Consider the following 18,799-nt stretch of genomic DNA (forward strand, 5'->3'; position numbering starts at 1 on the left):
TCCAGCGGCCAACAGATAACACCTCCCTGATGAGGAATCTTCCTCCCTTCTAAGATCAAACATGTATCAGGCTAATGACATGCGAAACGTTACGATGTACCAAGCACATTGAAACGGTGAACATGACACTGAGCTTGTGGTCCAAATTTGAGAGCCAACTGATAGGCCTGAACGGTATATTTGGGTAGCGAGTTTAACCTGGATCCCAATCCAACATTTTAATTGCTATACATATACCTTTGCAATCAGATAAAAATGCCCTCACTGCCATCATCCTTTTGTAAAAAATGCAGATAGGTAGGTAAAGAAGCATAGTTTCATCTTACTACTTATGCTATTCGAGTCTTGCTTAAAGAGGTGCATAACAAAACTGACTGATTGTGGACTGACTGTTAAACTTCCTCCCTTTCCTTGCACATTCTAAAGTCTCAGTGGCTTATTCTGGTTTGCATGTTATTTACTGTCTATTCCAAATGGTTTAGACAAATACAGTAAGGCTTTGTTCTCATTAAGATGATATATCTATGCATGGGCAATATCCAAGAAGCCACATAATTGAATGCTTCCTTGTACAAAAAGAAATCCACACTGAGTAACAGATGTTTGACAGAAATATCCTAGTTTTGCTTCAATTAAAAACCATCTATTGCATTAATTTTCTGTGCATTAAGGGTTCTTTGGGGAGATGCAATTCTATGCCTCTTCAACCAGATATACCATACATCAGGTTTATTGCTCCCAAAGAACAAATCCTTTGCCTCTGTGAGGCTATCCTAATAATTTAAAAGGTAAGAGAATTGCTATTTGGAGGGAAGGAGGGGAAAGCAATTTGCTGTATCAGATCAGGGCTACTATATTTGGGCTGTAAAATCTCTAATTCTTTCCTGCCATCTAATGGTCTTCTGGATTTTGCAATCCAGATATGTAGCCCATTGATTGATGTGTTCATGATAATTAGTTCTGTCTATTTGCTATTCAAAGTGCTGTTTTAATCATGACAAGGAGAAAGGGCACTTTAAGGAGGTTACAGAACAAGGCTTTGCAAATCAGCTCAGTGGCCAATTTAGAAAGTGTCTTTCACACTTACCAAAACTCCAAACATCACTCTGGTGGGTATAAATGCGGTGCAGAATTGACTCCAAAGCCATCCATTTAATTGGAACCTAGAAAGAGGTTGGAACCAATGCAAGAGGATGAGAATGAGTGTTCATTATTTATGACAGTATGTGCTAATGCTTGCAACTATTTATATTATACATACCATTGCAGGTAGCCAGCAATTCATGACAAGTATGATACTTATGTAACTTAGAACTGCTGTTTAAAATATGAAGAGTTGAAAGAAGCATTGCCAGCAAAATACTCTTATGTAATTTTACTGAATGTAGTTCCACAATTGAGAATTGTAAAACTGTTTTGGTAGAGAGAGTCACAGATGATTGCTCAGGGTGAAGCAATGCCTTTTTCAAGGGCTGTTTGGGAATGTGTCTTGATGTGTTCATGTTACACCTCTGCTCAGTGTGCTGCACTGGCTTCCAGTGTGCTTCTGGGTACAGTTCTGCAGGCACTGGTTGTCACCTATAAAGCTGTTCATGGCATAGGTCCAGGTTATTTGTGGGACTGCTACCTCTTCCCAGTTGTTTCTACCCATCCCATTAGATCCAGCAGTCAGTAAAAAAAAAGTCATCTTGTGGGACTCAGGAAGTGGGCCTTTTCTGTTGCTGTGCCTGCCCTTTGGAATGTCTTTCCCCTGGAGATTAGATTGGCCTCAACCCTGCTGGCTTTGGAAGGCCCTTGAGTCATGGATGTATTCCTGGGCTTGGGGATCAGATTGTTAAGAGTCTGTGATGGGATTGCTATTTGGCTAGATTGGTTTGGCTCCTTGGCTGTTATCTATGTTTTGTATTATGTTGTTTGTACTTTTTTGAATGTTGAAAGCTGCCCAGAGTCAGTCTTTTGAGAGGGCAGCATATGTAAACCAACCAACCAACCACCAACCAACCAACCAACCAAACTGTAGATAAATCCATAGCTAGACCCATTCTGGATAGGTTGTATATCATTCCTTTGTAAATATAGCCTCCACCACTCCCCAGAGTGACTTAGGTATCTGAAAACTCAACATTCTGTAAAGCAAACCAGGAGGGCGGAATAAATTGTTGCTCTTACTTTGCCTCCTTCGGCATGATATTCCTTCTCTTCTGCACCAAGTAATTTGGCCAATCCAAAGTCTGTGATCTTCACATGCTGGGGAGTCTTAACAAGGACATTTCTGGCAGCCAAATCACGGTGTACCAAGCGACGTTCCTCTAAGTAATTCATTCCCTAAACATGTTAACAGTTAGAAAATCTTATCTCATTTTGCTAGAATTTTTCCTTGCAAGATTCCACCACCCAGAAATCCTCTGCCTATAGTTTTTAGTGCAGAGATAATGAAACACAGAATTCTTACTTCATCATGAATACTGGGTCCTTGAAAGACAAAACCTACTTCATTCTAACAGGAATAAAACGATCTAAGTGTTTTTACAGATGTGATGATGCAGGATTGCGGAAATACTTTCCCCCCAAGCATTCACCCCCATTCTTCATCCATTAACCTTGGATCACAACATCCATTAAACTTGTATTAAGAGCTTGCAGTGTTGCCAAATTACCCAAGTATACTGGAAGAAAGCCATTGTAAGAGCTGCTTTTATTAAATAAATATAGCTTGATTAGCTGTTATTCTCAAACAAGTCAAATAAACAATTTGAGAATTTCATCAAGCTTTGAATATTCTAGTTTATTAATCCAGCTGCATTTTGTACAGTTGAACACATACATTTTTTATGCAAGAATACAGCTGGATGACATGTAGTTGCAAGTATTTTTTGTTTGTTCTAATACTGAAAGCCCCAATGGACTTAATTTAAATAATTGTAAAGTGCTAGATTTAAAATGTATAAGAGGTATATGACATGTTTTAGTTGCAGACATGGGACTGCTCTTTATTTCTTTGAAATCCATTGCCTACTTTCCATGAAGATACTATTGTAGAACAGAGGCTATCACTCCCATCTTGAAACTAAAATTTTTTTAAAAATTTAGAACGTTTATAATCTTCCTCCTAAGAGAATTTTTATGTATGTACTGTATGTATGTACATGAGATAATTTAGTAGTGAGAAACATTCTGGTTTTCAGAAAGCTAAAGATAAAATCTGCTTGACAAAAATACAATTTATTAGTTCAAATATGGGAAGCAAATAAATGTATGAACTTTGTGGAAGATTAGCTTTGGGATCTGTTTTCTTGTTTGTGAGTTGGCAAAAATGAAATTTTCTACAGTTTCTTAATAAGCAATTGTGAGTTTTACAAATTTCATGAACCATAAGCTTCCTTATCATGTATTTCACTGTAAAATTAAAACAGACATAAAGCAGCGGCCCATCTTCTAGAACTAGATTATTTTAAAACACATCCAAGGTTACAAGGCAATTTGTAATGCAGTATGTAAAAAACCAAGAAGTGTTAGTAGGCATCAGCTAAGTTTGAGCTAGGTCGAAGTGACAAATCTGAATTTAGGTCTATTGTTCTAGGCATTTTCAAACAACCAGATGGAGTTTGCTGTTAATATACCTTTGCAATCTGCACACACCAGTTGAGAAGGTACTGGGATCCAATGTTATCTTTGTGTTCTCTGACATAGTCGAGAAGGCAGCCATAAGGCATGAGCTGGGTGATGAGCTGGACAGTTGATGTGAGGCAAATTCCAAGCAAACGGCACACATGGGGATTGTCAACACTCGCCATCACATATGCTTCCTAATCAAGAGAAAGAAAATATATATTCCTATTATGGAGGATGTTATAATACTAGGATATAACAAATGTCGTGTCAATATGACCCAGAATCATTCTAAACTCTGTGTGGAATGAGAATTAATTGAGGGCTAGAACTGCCATATGTAACATTTCAACATGGGACAGTCACTCTCTCTCAGCCCAACTCAGCACACAGGGTTGTTATTGTGGGGAAAATAGGAGGAGGAAGGAGTATTAGCTATGTTCGCTGCCTTGACTTATTTATAAAAATAATAAAGGCGGGATAGAAAATAAATAAATAGCTTTTCTGTCCATTCACTGCTTTAATCTGCTAGGATTCCTGACAACTAACACACAAAAATATATAACATAAAGCATAAGGAAGTAATTTGCCATTACCTTTTCCAAGATTGTAAATTAGATTATAAATATATGATTACCAAATAATAGGGATTATACAAATGAAAAAGGAGAATGGGAGGGGAAGTCGGAAAATATGTATGTATCAGTAAGTTAGGAAATATTACATTATGTCAGGATGGAATATCCTGCCACTAGTTGGTAATTGGGTTTGTAGTAATTAATTTAGCACACCTTCAGGGTTGTTGGGAAGGCTTTGTAGTTGTTAGTTAGGCATGCATGTAGAAACATTAGAATTGCTGATCAAGTTTGTTTAGTTGAATGGCTGGTACCAAGACCAACAGGAATGGCCTTATCAGCTTGTTAGTGAAGGATTTATGACTGAGGAGTGAAAGAACTATGAGAAGAGGGGAGGAGTTGTCACGGAATGAATTCCTCATCTGGGAGGGGGTGGTACGAAGGTGGAGAATGTAACTGACATCTTGTGTGGACTTTTTAGTCCAGTCTTTGTATTGGAAATGATCACTTCTATTAAATAAAACTTTTTCATATCCTTGATGACTTGTGGAGAGAGTCTTTGAATTAATAGCAAAAAGGATCAGGACCATCACACATTATGGCAATTGTCATGGTCTAATGAAGACAATATTGGGAGAAACCATAACACTAATTAGTTCCAATAAGCCAAATTTCATCTCTTCTCAGGGGTATCACAGCAAAGGTCACTGGCTTCAAACTGGGTGATGACAGTTCTGCCACTGCATGCGCATAAAAAGGGAAGGAGCTTCAACTGCTCAGTTGCGCCTACCCCTTTGAGGCCAATGACTGTTGCTGAGGTCATCTTGGTCTCTTCTCTTGATTTAGTCAGCTCTAGTCCTTTGGAACTAGGTCCATTTCTTAAGAAATGACCCTAAATGGCCTCCCAAAGCCCAATCAAATAATATCTTAGTCATCATATACTGAAGCACTCATGATCATGTAATTGTGCTTTTGTCTGAAATTGCAGAAAACATGCTGATTTGGAGAATGATGGATCTGCACACTCCTGCATATTATGTCTGATGCACAATGCCAGACGAATCTGTTTTCAGCAGTGTCTCTTTAGCAACTACAGCATGTGCTGCAGGTCTCTCTCTAGTGTGATACCGCTAGATCAGAATATAGCCCAAACCAAAGAAAGAACAACCCAAAGCAAAACAACTTTCATTCCTCAAATAACATTTTGTTCATAAAAGAAAGATTGGAGGGTTTCAGTGGGAGGATCCAGATTATTAAAAAATGGAATGCATTATTTGGGTGGTTAAAACATACTGTATAATTGCTTCTGTAAACAACTTTTTAAGCAGTTCTTTCTTAGTCTGCACGCTTCCACTGTAATTTCACTGTAATAAATCCAGTATCATAAACATATGCTTCTTTGCTTCCTGTTATGACTGACCCATATTTCATTAATTATCTTATTAATGTTTAACTATAGAGCCAGTTTGGATAGTGGTTAAGGCTCAGGCTAGAAACCGGGAGGCTGTGAGTTCTTGAGCCAGTCACTTTCTCTCACTCCTAGGAAGAAGGCAATGGCAAACCAATTCTGAAAAACCTGCCAGGAAAACTGCAAGGACTTGTCCAGGTAGTCTCCAAGAATTGGATATGATCAAACAGATTAAAAAAAAATTAGCTATGATAATATTCCTCAAATTATCTGAAAGCTCCAAGTCAGCCTTTGCAAGCATTAGCTTGAATTCTGCCAAACTAGGAATTTGGACTGCATGGACTGTGTCATGTATCAGCCATACAGAATATGGAGCTGTTCCAGTATTCGACAGTGCCTAATAAATTTTATAGTGTAAAAACAAACAGCTATTGAAGAAAGAATGTTGAAGTCACTGTGCAGTCATGCACTTTTAAAATGCCCTGAGAAATTAGATTAAAGTTTTTGTTTTTAACTGTATCTTGGAATCTCTAAGGTAAGCTATGACCTACTGCAAGTATGTTTGGTATTTGGCAGCAAATCTTCTGAATTTGTTCTTACCCTAATAAAGCCAACTAGAACTGTGGCTAGAGAATGGACTTGAATTATTTATTTATTTATCTATCTATCTATCTATCTATCAATCAATCAATCAATCAATCAATCAATCAATCAATCAATCAAATTTGGGACTGGAGGGACTCTGGGCGCTTTACAGCATAAAACAGTAACTATACAATAAATTATTGTATACAACAATAAAAAAATATTGTTTATATCTACACCATGAAAACACTCTTAAGGTACAGTATATTTAATAGGACAACTATAGTCTGTTGCTCTATTCAGCAATGGAAAAGGAAAAGTGAGAGAATAAATATATGAAGGAATAACAGATCTGTTGAGAGGAAGAGGGAGTCCGAAAAAATTATGCTTGAACAGAGTTGACAAGATCCTCAGAAAGAGGCGAGAAGTTTAAATAACAAAAGTCACTACATGAATTGATGTATGGATGTGGTGGAACCAAGGATGACTTGCAGTACTAGGAAGGTATGGAGTCGTATAGTGGATGATGCTGGTATAGACAAGATTTGGTTAGATTTCCTTTTTATCTCATACCTTTACTTCTTTTAGCTTATTATTTCTTACTCATTTTCTGCATTTTACATAACTTTTCTTACTCTGAAAAGGGACAGTATGTTGACTAAGTATGTAGGTATGTTCATAACAGTTGATAACTTTTGATGATTGCATATAGAAGATAAAGGAAGGAAAGCATTACTTATTCAGCACAAACTACCTGCTTGAAAAAAATTATTTTTTTCTACTCCCATTCCCAATTTTGCCCAACTAATTGTGCTATTGCTTTTTTTTCCTGTAAATTTCAATTCATCTACAGAAATTTGCCAAAAATTTACAGAGTAAAAAAAACTAAATAGTTGTTTGAGTAGTTGAGGATAACAAGAAATATTGCAATTACATAGATACTTTGCCTTCACCAACAATGCCTTAACGTTTGTCTCTATGTTATAAAATCCATACATCCAAATCTTCAAAAAACAAAGAAAAAGAAAGCTCACATCAAGAATTTCTTTGTTAGCTTTGGGTGATGTGGCCTCTCTCAATTCCTTAATAGCTACAGGAATTTTAACGTTTTCTCCTTCTGGAATCCAGAGCCCCTGTTAGAAAAAATCAAAATGAGTAAGTTTAACATAGAAATAAAGACCAAGGTTGGCATGTATAGTAAATTATGAACAGACTTCAATAAATCCACCAACAAGTTTGGTAAGTATAAATTACATGGTTTCTGGATGAATGGTATTTGAGTAAGACAGTAAATATAAATATATATCTTAAAAATCATGATAATTTGGGTGTGCAACAGCATGATTCTATGCACATTTACTATGGGACTTAATTCCAAGCAAGTTTATACAGAACTGATTTTCTCTCTTTATATATACTGTACACACATAGATATATATTTAGAAAAAATGGTAATTTACCTTATAGACAGTACCAAAGGCTCCAGAGCCAAGGACTTTGACTTTTTTAAATTCTGTTTCCTTTAGGATTCTAAGTAGGGCTTGGTTTGGTGCCTCCCCACTTGGTGTCAAAGGTTCAACAAGCTATTGAATACAAAAAGGACATGGCTTAAAAAGTGACAATTTCTTTTTGATGGTAACAGTGTACAAGGCAGGATGATTTTTCAAAAATACGAAACAAGTGATTCAGACCTATTTGTGCTGTAGTCTTATAAATCCATAATGGCAAAACACTGTTAAGAAACAAACCTGAGTGAGCCAGTTTGGTCTAGTGGTTAAGGCAATGGGCTAGAAACCAGGAGACTATGAGTTCTAGTCCTGCCATAGGCATGAATGCTGGCTGGGTGACTTGGGCCAGTCGCTCTCTCTCTGCCCAACTCACCTCACAGGGTGGTTGTTGTGGGGAAAATAGCAGGAGGAAGGAGTATTAGGTATGTTCACCACCTTGCGTTATTTATAAAAATAGCAAAGGCGGGATGGAAAATAAATAAATAAATAAGTTTCATCATCATCAGAAGTACCATCATGACCTTATTTATATAATAATAGCCCTAATACCTTTGGGAAGAGATACAACAGTTTTGAAATAATATATTCCTTTGTGAGAGCTAGAAGAATGTGGTGTCACCCCAGAGAGAAAGGTGGTGAATCCTACTCAACAAATATGGAATAACAGAAAACCTAGAAAGTCCCAGAGATGCTAGCGCACTGTGAGTGCATCCTAGTCAGTTCTTTTCTGAATCATTGGTTATACTTACCTCTCTTTCTTGCAGCAGCCTGCGCAAAGTACGTTTTCTAACAATCCGCCGCCTCCGCACAAAAAGACCAATGCCCAGTGCTATAACAACCAAGCAAAGAATGCTTCCAACAACTCCAGCAGCAATGGATGGGACTCTAGATCTAGAACACAAAAAGATACCATTACTTTTTTATTAGTGGTAAAGCCGGTTCATCATACATAAGCATTTAGAGCGTGTTCTTAAAAGAGAAGGAAATAAAATATAACTTGGTATAAAGAAGCATTCAGTCAGTGGGTCCCCAAATGCAGTCTGAAGCAGTGAAGTTGTAATGGGCTGTGAGAATAACCTTGAGGGACAGGAGGAAGAGCTGCAGCCTAGACAAAAGTCCGATACGAGAAATCTAGTCCAAAGCAGGAATGGAGGTACAGAAAGCAGCTCAGAATTGCCCCCAGCCCCACCCCAGTTCTTTGGAACATAAAGGCAGGGGAGGAGGGAAACGCTTTCAGACTTGCAAGATTCTGTTACTGTAACCTTACAATAAAGATAGTATTAGTATTCTTGGTTTTGGTTTCCTGGTCTACAGTAGACTACCAACAAAAGTCCAGACATAGGACATGTACTCTTTGTGAAGTTTAGTGCCATCTCTGAGAAATTATGACCATAAAACTATATTTTGATATGCATCCTCATAATATTTGCCAAACATAAAAAGAAAGTTATATCAACTATACCTATCAATTCACTTATTCACATAGATAATACTCTATATATACCTACTGTATTTATGAATGCAGGGAGACAAAAATATGCTCACTTCATATAGTATTGTGGAATTTTCTATAGTTAGACATTAGGAAAGTCAACGTTGCTCAAAACAAAGATGTGATTATGTGGTTAGGGCCTAAGGAACAGGTGGAAAATGTAATAGCTTCAATCCTACACCAAACGGATCAGGACTCCTGACACAGACCGATTAGGAATATGAAGGACTCTTTATTGAGCCAGTGATCCAAAGCACATTAAAGATTTGAGTAACTAGGATTCTACAGGTGACTGTATAAGTACATTCATCCCCCCTCCCATCAAAGAGACCTCAGCAACCCGATATTTTCCGTCTCGCACTTCCCCATGCGAATCCACTGATGGCATCATCGCACACTTTCGTCTGTCCAGGGTGCTGAATTAACATAGCCTGTGTATTGGCGAATCCACAGAGGTTGGTCTGCCATGTTCTGCATGTCCTCCCGCTCCTGCTGCTGTCAATGGGCTGGCGGGTGCATTCTGCTTGGTGCTGTGGCAGTATGGTCCCCTGAGGAGGGCATCCTGACAGAAAGTTTCTATCAGTTGATTTTTAATATGATTGGATTAATGATCTCTTTCTTATTGGCTAACCTTTGCATGCTATGATTGGATTACAATGAATGCATTATGTCTTCCTTATTGACTAATCTTAATGTCTTTTTAAAAAAAAAAAAAACCTGTGTAACCCTATATAAACTAACACTGTTAGTGGATCTAGGTCTGTTTTCTGAAGCTACTGTACAACTAAAGAGGTACCATTCTTGTACAATAATTTATTTAATTAAAATCTGCTTTGCTTTGCCACAACGTTCTTGGCATAATTGGACACAGCTAGAAATGGACATTTGTAATTTGACATTAGTTAGCTATAATTACCCATTAGGGCAGCCTTCAAGTCCAGGTCCTTTGCATCTATAATACCAAGGAAAATAAAAAAGGATTAGCAACAGAATTAAAATGAGGTCAGTTTATTTTAATTTAACACTTAAATGCTTGCTGCTGTGAACATCAATAATTATTTTGTAAGACCATGTGATTATTAAGAAATAAAATACTTGGGAAATCAAGAATCTTGCACCAAATGCCTTTATCCAAGGCAGGGTCTATTGAAGCCAAAGCTTTGGACTTGAGTGACCTGAAACATCCTGAGGAGAAAGTTTGTCAGAACCCAAGTATTGGGTTCAAAACCCTTAACTTCTTGCAAATTCCTATTCACTGACTTCAAAAGAGCTGTTAATCCTGACCACAGAAAGTGGTTTATCACAAAGAAACTGTTTGCTGGACTACTGTACATGAAAGGATCTAGCAATTTTACCCTGAGTGAACAAAATATTCACTTTTAATATTCTTAGCAACAGAAAGGTAAATGGTGAAAATATCTAGGGACAGGGAAGTCTCTGAATACCAAATCACAGGCTATTCAGCACAGCATCTTACCCTACATAATAAAACACTTCTGTGTTTAAGAAAACACATTAACCACAAAAATGTGACTTGCGACTTAAGACTATTGTTGTTCTACCCAGGTGAGACGAGGGGGCAGACTCTATCCCACTCCCCAAATTCAGGGGAGTAGAGGATTCCTGCCCTGGCCAGCGGGGTGGACTTGTTGTTTATTCGTTTAGTCACTTCCAACTCTTCGTGACTTCATGGACCAGCCCACGCCAGAGCTTCCTGTCGGTCGTCAACACCCCCAGCTCCCCCAGGGACGAGTCCGTCACCTCTAGAATATCATCCATCCACCTTGCCCTTGGTCGGCCCCTCTTCCTTTTGCCCTCCACTCTCCCTAGCATCAGCATCTTCTTCAGGGTGTCCTGTCTTCTCATTATGTGGCCAAAGTATTTCAGTTTTGCCTTTAATATCATTCCCTCAAGTGAGCAGTCTGGTTTTATTTCCTGGAGGATGGACTGGTTTGAACTTCTTGCAGTCCAAGGCACTCTCAGAATTTTCCTCCAACACCACAGTTCCAAAGCATCGATCTTCCTTCTCTCAGCCTTCCTTATGGTCCAGCTCTCGCGGCCATATGTCACTACGGGGAACACCTTTGCTTTAACTATGCGGACCTTTGTTGTCAGTGTGATGTCTCTGCTCTTAACTATTTGATCGAGATTGGTCATTGCTCTTCTACCAAGGATTAAGGGTCTTCTGATTTCCTGACTGCAGTCAGCATCTGCAGTAATCTTCGCACCTAGAAATACAAAGTCTTTCACTGCTTCTACATTTTCTCCCTCTATTTGCCAGTTATCAATCAAGCTGGTTGCCATAATCTTGGTTTTTTTGAGGGTTAGCTGCAAGCCAGCTTTTGCACTTTCTTCTTTCACCTTCATCATAAGGCTCCTCAGTTCCTCTTCGCTTTCAGCCATCAAAGTGGTATCATCTGCATATCTGTGGTTGTTAATGTTTCTTCCAGCGATTTTAACTCCAGCCTTGGATTCCTCAAGCCCAGCATGTCGCATGATGTGTTCTGCGTACGAGTTGAATAGGTAGGGTGAGACTATACAGCCCTGCTGTACTCCTTTCCCAATCTTAAACCAGTCTGTTGTTCCGTGGTCTGTTCTTACTGTTGCTACTTGGTCGTTATACAGATTCTTCAGGAGGCAGACAAGATGACTTGGTATCCCCATACCACTAAGAACTTGCCACAGTTTGTTATGGTCCACACAGTCAAAGGCTTTAGAATAGTCAATAAAACAGAAATAGATGTTTTTCTGAAACTCTCTGGCCTTTTCCATTATCCATCGGATATTGGCAATTTGGTCCCGAGTTCCTCTGCCTTTTCTAAACCCAGCTTGTACATCTGGCAATTCTCTCTCCATGAATTGCTGAAGTCTACCTTGCAGGATCTTGAGCACTACCTTACTGGCATGTGAAATGAGTCCCACTGTTCGATAGTTTGAACATTCTTTAGTGTTTCCCTTTTTTTGGTATGGGGATATAAGTTGATTTTTTCCAGTCTAATGTCCATTCTTGTGTTTTCCAAATTTGCTGGCATATAGCGTGCATTACCTTGACAGCATTATCTTGCAAGATTTTGAACAGTTCAGCTGGGATGCCGTCGTCTCCTGCTGCCTTGTTATTAGCAATGCTTCTTAAGGCCCATTCAACCTCACTCTTCAGGATGTCTGGCTCTAGCTCACTGACCACACCGTCAAAGCTATCCCCGATATTGTTATCCTTGCTATACAGGTCTTCTGTATATTCTTGCCACCTTTTCTTGATCTCTTCTTCTTCTGTTAGGTCCTTGCCATCTTTGTTTTTGATCATACCCATTTTTGCCTGGAATTTACCTCCGATGTTTCTAATTTTCTGGAAGAGGTCTCTTGTTCTTCCCATTCTATTATCTTCTTCCACTTCTGCGCATTGCTTGTTTAAAAATAATTCCTTATCTCTTCTGGCTAACCTCTGGAATTTTGCATTTAATTGGGCATATCTCCCCCTATCGCTGTTGCCTTTTGCCTTCCTTCTTTCTTGGGCTACTTCTAGTGTCTCAGCAGACAGCCATTTTGCCTTCTTGGTTTTCTCTTTCTTTGAGATGTATTTTGTTGCTGCCTCCTGAACGATGTTGCGAACTTCTGTCCAGAGTTCTTCCGGGACCCTATCTACTAAGTCCAGTCCCTTAAATCTATTCTTCACCTCCACTGCATATTCCTTAGGAATATTAGTGAGCTCATATCTAGCTGATCTGTGGGTCTTCCCTAATCTCTTTAGTCTGATCCTAAATTGTGCAAGAAGAAGTTCATGACCTGAACTACAGTCAGCTCCAGGTCTTGTTTTTACCGACTGTATAGATGTCCACCACCTTTGGCTGCAAAGGATGTAGTCGATCTGATTTTGGTGTTGTCCGTCTGGTGAAGTCCATGTATAAAGCCGTCTCTTAGGTTGTTGGAAGAGAGTGTTTGTTATGCAGAGTGAGTTGTCTTGGCAAAATTCTATCAGCCTATGTCCTGCTTCGTTTTGTTCTCCCAGGCCATGCTTACCTGTAATTCCAGGTGTCATTTGACTACCCACCTTAGCATTCCAGTCTCCTGTGATGAAAATAACATCTCTTTTAGGCGTGCTGTCCAGTAGGTGCTGCAGATCCTCATAGAACTGCTCTACTTCAGCTTCTTCAGCATCTGTGGTTGGGGCGTATATTTGGATCACTGTGATGTTAGATGGCTTGCCCTGAGTTCGAATTGAGATCATTCTATCGTTTTTTGGATTGTATCCAAGCACTGCTTTAGTCACTTTACTATTAATTATGAAGGCTACTCCATTTCTTCTGTGGTCCTCTTGTCCATGGTAGTAGATCTGGTGGTCATTTGATGTGAAGTGGCCCATTCCAGTCCATTTCAGTTCACTGACGCCCAAAATTCTATCTTTAATCTTGACATCTCCCCAATAACCACATCCAATTTGCCCTGGCTCATAGATCTTACATTCCAGGTTCCAATGGTGTGTTGATCCTTAGAACATCGGATTTGCCGTTCACCACCAGCACCGTCGGCCGCTAGCCGTCCTTTCGGCTTTGGGCTAGCTGCATCATCACGTCTGGGGCTAGTTGAACTCATCCTCTGTTCCTCCCCAGTAGCATTTTGACCACCTTCCGACCTGGGGGTCTCATCTTCCGATGGTATACCGACATATCTCTGGTTGTACTGATCCATTTAGTTTTCATGGCAAGAATACTGGGGTGGGTTGCCATTACCTTCCCCAGGGATCGCATTTAGTCTGACCTCTCTGTCATGACCTTCCTGTCTTGGGTGGCCCTTCATGGTTTAGCTCATGGCATCATTGAGGTGCTCAAGGTCCAGTACCACGACAAGGTAACGATCCTTTGCTGAAGGATTTAAGACTAGCACACGGTAAAAGAGATTCTATCATTGAGGGTTGTTTGGCAGTCAGCTTCAGATATATTCACTATCCCTGTAAAGCACTGTTTCTGCCATTGAAATTATATATACAACAATTCATTGCTCATAAGGACGCAAATCCTACATTTCACAAATGTTATTCAATCACAACAAAAACACTAAAACAAACCACGTCAAAATGAGTGGTCTAGCCTTATTATAAGGAACCATATAAATTGATTGTGGATCAGGTGCCTGGTTTTCTTTTTTCTGGTTTTATAATTGTTGTGAGCTGCCCAGAGTTGAGTTCTACAAGATGAGTGGCCATATAACTCATATAGCTCTTATAAATAAATAAATTTGGTTATGTCAAGCTTATCAAGATTTAAGAGGCATTTATATAAAGTACTTTGCAAAATATTTTTCTTTTGGTCTATCTTATGGGTATAAAAATATCAGCAGTGACCTTTTAGGAATGATTTTGTAGTAATTCCTCAGAAATTAAAGTAAGAAATCTGTTAACATAATTTAAGTTGAAATTAGTTATTGTCTGCTTGAAACAGATTTCTTTTTCCCATTTACAGGTTCCTGAAACTATGCAGTCCATATCATGAATAGGGTTTTTCATCTGCGTGCATTTTTCTTTATTCCCATTTAAATAAATTCTCAACAAGTCGTTGAGATATTTGATCAGTTTAAAGCAATTTCTGTAGCCCTTCATAAGAGATTTATTATGTCTACTCTGAAGTCAGTTTAGTTCAGTTTAATGGAACTTACTTCTGGAAAGTAAGACTAAGGTTGCACTGTAAGAAGGTAGCATTCAGGTTCTTTTATGTAGTTTAATGGACAGTGAAGACACAGGCATTGAAAAAACAATTCAGGGAAGATGTAGATGGATTGTAGATCTGATCACAAATTGAGTTGATTCTTCTTCATAATCAAACAACATGTTTTTCTGGGTGATTTCTATAGTAGTAGGTCCTTACAGCTGCAGTTACATGGATAGCTGCAAATGGGACATTTCCATTTGTAGGCAGTGAATAGAATGTCTGACTTGCCTTGCCTCCTATTCTCAGGATCTCATCATTATGTCTTGAATTCAGCACCAGTTAAACATCCCTTCCTGGCCAGCTCACTAGTAATAATGCTCATCTATTGACTAGGAAGGGCAAATTATGATTGACTGTCAGTCTTCTGAGAGAAGCTGTGGAGTCAGTTAATAGCATCAGGTATCTGGGGGTGCAGATAACGAACAGTCTGACTTGGTCTCTTAATACTACATCTTTGGTAAAACGAGCACAGCAGCATCTGTATTTTTTGTGCCAGATGAGGAAGGCACATCTTCCACCTCCCATCCTTCCTACTTTCTATAGAGGCACCATAGAATTGTGTATTGACCAACTATATTTCTATCTGGTTTGGAGGTTGTAGTGCCTCGGATAAGAAGTGTGCAGAGGGTGGTGAGGGAAGCAGAGAATATAATTGGGATCTCACTTCCTCTCATTCAGGACACAGCGCATACACGCTGTCTGTCCAGAGCCTGAAATATTGTTAGTGACCCCTTCCACCCTCATTATGGCTTGTTATCCTTGTTGCCCTCTGGGAAAAGGTTCCGCTGCATCTGACATAGAACAGCTAGATTAGGCAATGGTTTTGTCCCCTGGGCTACTAGACTCCTGAAAATAATCCCTTCTCACTCCATGGGTACACATGCTGGGTATAGGACTAATATTTATTAGGGATACAGATTAGAGGAGTGGAATGGGTAAAGAATGTATATTACACATTGTAGTAATTACAGTATTCTTATTTTATTGCTTGAGCCAATTGCAACAAAATTTCATTTTAACGTACACTTTGGTGTATAGTGAAATGACAATAAAAGTTTATCTTATCATTGTAGAGTTGCAGGTCAGAAGACAAGCCAATTACAGATGACTGTAAATAATCTGAATAGGCCTCTCAATCCTTTCTTAATTTTAATTGTGAGATCAAAAGGTTTCCGGAATGGAAAGCTGTTTATCTGTAAGTGTCCTACATCTGGGATGTTTTTCATGTTTCAGGAGCTTCTGTTAAACTTTTAGATGGCAAAAGCTTTTACACCTCAGAAAAAGTGGGACTGCAAATTTCTCATATTATATTTACAAGATTATTTTTTAAAAAACTGTTTAGTAAAATAGAGGTAAGAATGTGCTTCTTTCCATTTGTTATTAGCTATTACTATTTAATAAGCAGTAATAGTTAATTTGCATTTCTTTTCAAACAACTTTATTTATTATTTAAATTTATATCACCGCCCATCTCCCCCAGCAGGGGACTCTTTACATTCAATATCCTAGAAATCCTTTAAATAATTCTGTAAGGAAGATTATTCTATCTTCATTCCACCAATGGAGGTAGGCAGGTGAGGCCAAGATATTTTATTTATTATAAATATTTATACAGAACTTTCAATTATATTCCCAGTATGATTTACAAAAAGAATAAGGCAATTAAAATACAATCTTCTATGGTAATCCTAGTGACCCTAGTGAAATCCGTTATCACAGGAGAAATACCAGCTAGGAATGGCCTCAGACATTATTCCACATCTCTCAATCAAATCAGCCTGAAAAAACTGTCACGTTTGTACAAATAATTTCCATGTGGGAGGCACGTTTATACATGTGGAGGCCAAATCCACAGGGCCTTCCCAGAGAATCAATACCTACCCCTAGCAGAACATTGATCTGATAATCAGAATCCTTGTGATTATGTCTACCCAAGTCTTTAGGTCATGTGGTTAATGTTCACAGAAAAGTGATCCCATGTGAGTAGTGTAATATTTCAAGGTAGCCAACTTTGTTTTCAAATAAAGTTTACAGTTTACAGTAGTTTAACAGACATTTAAACTAAGGAAAAGCTAGGGATTTTTCCAGTAGAATACTGTCACTACTACCACAAAATTACAATTACCAGGATAAAACCAATACGATTTAATCCCCATAGATTCATAATTCCTAGATTAGTTTACAAGCCAATCTTCTGATACTATTAGTGGGCTTTGAAATACTTTATATTAGCTATCCACCAGGTGTCACTACTGTTCCAATTCTTAAAATTGTAGCTTTGTTATAGGCCTTTAAACAATTAAGAACATAAACACTTATGGTGTGAAAGAGAACCATGATGATACCTCATGGGCTTCCAAAAAGTATCAGCAACAGCTATGGGGATGAGGCTTAAATAAGAATAGAACGGCAATGCTGGGCAACTTTACAACAATTCTTTTACTCAATTGATTTTATTGATTAAAATTTACTTGTCAAAGCTGATTTTTGCTCCCTGGAGGAAAACTCATAGGTCACCATATTATAAAAATTCTAAAGAAATCAATTATAGCATCAGTTGTATTCATATTTGGTTGTGAACTGATTTCATGTTCATGAGCCAGTTAAGCTTCTTGTTTTGTTCATACATTGAAATTTTATAAATTACAACACGTGGTCCTTTCAATTAATATTCAATTACTTCTTTAAAAAAGGAATTTCCACTTACCCACGAAGACAGTTTGGATGGCACAGCTGACATACTGAATTTTCATCTGCGTATTTCCAGACTAAGGTATCATTTTCTCCCAAAATGCCAGCAGGACACGATTTAACACAATGTGGACCATCTATTACGTGAGCACACTGCAAGCAGTTGCCTGGACCCTGGACAAGAAGCAAAGTTTTTTTTGTGAATGTGAAATACATTTGCCCACACACTTATAAATGCGGTAATGAGCAGGCTTTCTTAAACTACACCATCCAGATGTGTGGAACTCCAAGAATTGACAGAGGAAAAGTCTTGCAGGCTGAGAACGATGGGTGTTAAAATCTAAAATATCTGCAGGTCACCAGATAAAAGATGTTAGATATCTTTTATTATTTCAGTATCCTATTGATTCTTGAAAAACAGTTATTCTCAGGAATTCTATTATTATTCTTACTTTTCTACACTTCATGCTAAGTATTTTGTACTAAAGTTTTTAAAGAACAAACTAATTATACTCTCTTTTGTAGGAAAAGCTGGGGCAGTCTGCTTCACTTAATTTCAATTTCAGAGACAACTCATATTGATTCTTTCTAATGGACTAATCAAGATTTCTCTCCTTTTCTAGCAGAATGAATCAAAGTCCAATTTGCTTGATATCCTTCCCGATTAGTTGCAACCAGAAGTAGATATGAACAGCTTAGATGAATTATTTGTAATTAAAAACACACAGTAGTTGCAGATCTCAAACTACGCCCTTCTCTGCTTTTGAATTTTTCAGAAGAATTGAATGGAAAAAGAGGAATTTGCTCTTGCTTAATGTATTTTGTAGCAGCATCAGAAAGTGGTTAGAAAATTATTAGAAAATGTTTTCATGATGCCAGAAATTACAAGTGAATAATTATTATTAGCATGAGAATTCTGGGGGACAACTGCATAGAGAGCACAGAGTTCCACAATTCCTGCTTATGATTTCACTACTATAAGTAAACATGAGAAATATTTCATTTTTCATGCCAATTTGAAGCTTAGGATATAACTTGCCCTCCTTTTCCTCAGAAAGAGACTCTCTTGCCTTATGAGGACCTGAACTTTCTCTTTTTCATTTCAGAATGCAGCCTGTGTGCTATTTCCCTATCCTTGTATGCAAATTCCCTATCCTTTGCAGCAAACATACTTACTGCTGGGCTTAATCCAAATAGATAGAGGAATCATTGGCTATAAAGTTCTTTAA

The 18,799-nt window shown here is 38.2% G+C and overlaps 1 protein-coding gene across 3 annotated transcripts in view; it reads right to left on the reverse strand.

The window, feature by feature from the left end:
• The window catches only part of EGFR (epidermal growth factor receptor), a 139,352-nt gene that overhangs the window by 10,662 nt on the left and 109,891 nt on the right, over nucleotides 1-18,799 (reverse strand). For 2 of the 3 annotated variants that reach the window (XM_063304188.1, XM_063304187.1), the window contains exons 15-22: nucleotides 17,587-17,744; nucleotides 10,094-10,129; nucleotides 8,435-8,576; nucleotides 7,638-7,760; nucleotides 7,212-7,310; nucleotides 3,621-3,806; nucleotides 2,170-2,325; nucleotides 1,088-1,163 (exon numbers count right to left, since the gene is read on the reverse strand). In XM_063304188.1, the coding sequence (XP_063160258.1) occupies nucleotides 1,088-1,163; nucleotides 2,170-2,325; nucleotides 3,621-3,806; nucleotides 7,212-7,310; nucleotides 7,638-7,760; nucleotides 8,435-8,576; nucleotides 10,094-10,129; nucleotides 17,587-17,744 (976 nt within the window). Of the gene's footprint in view, nucleotides 1-1,087; nucleotides 1,164-2,169; nucleotides 2,326-3,620; nucleotides 3,807-7,211; nucleotides 7,311-7,637; nucleotides 7,761-8,434; nucleotides 8,577-10,093; nucleotides 10,130-16,627; nucleotides 16,658-17,586; nucleotides 17,745-18,799 lie in introns of those variants that run through there. The other variant, XM_063304189.1, reaches the window with a different exon arrangement.

The sequence above is a fragment of the Candoia aspera genome, chromosome 4, assembly GCF_035149785.1.
Source record: "Candoia aspera isolate rCanAsp1 chromosome 4, rCanAsp1.hap2, whole genome shotgun sequence".
Lineage (NCBI taxonomy): Eukaryota > Metazoa > Chordata > Lepidosauria > Squamata > Boidae > Candoia > Candoia aspera.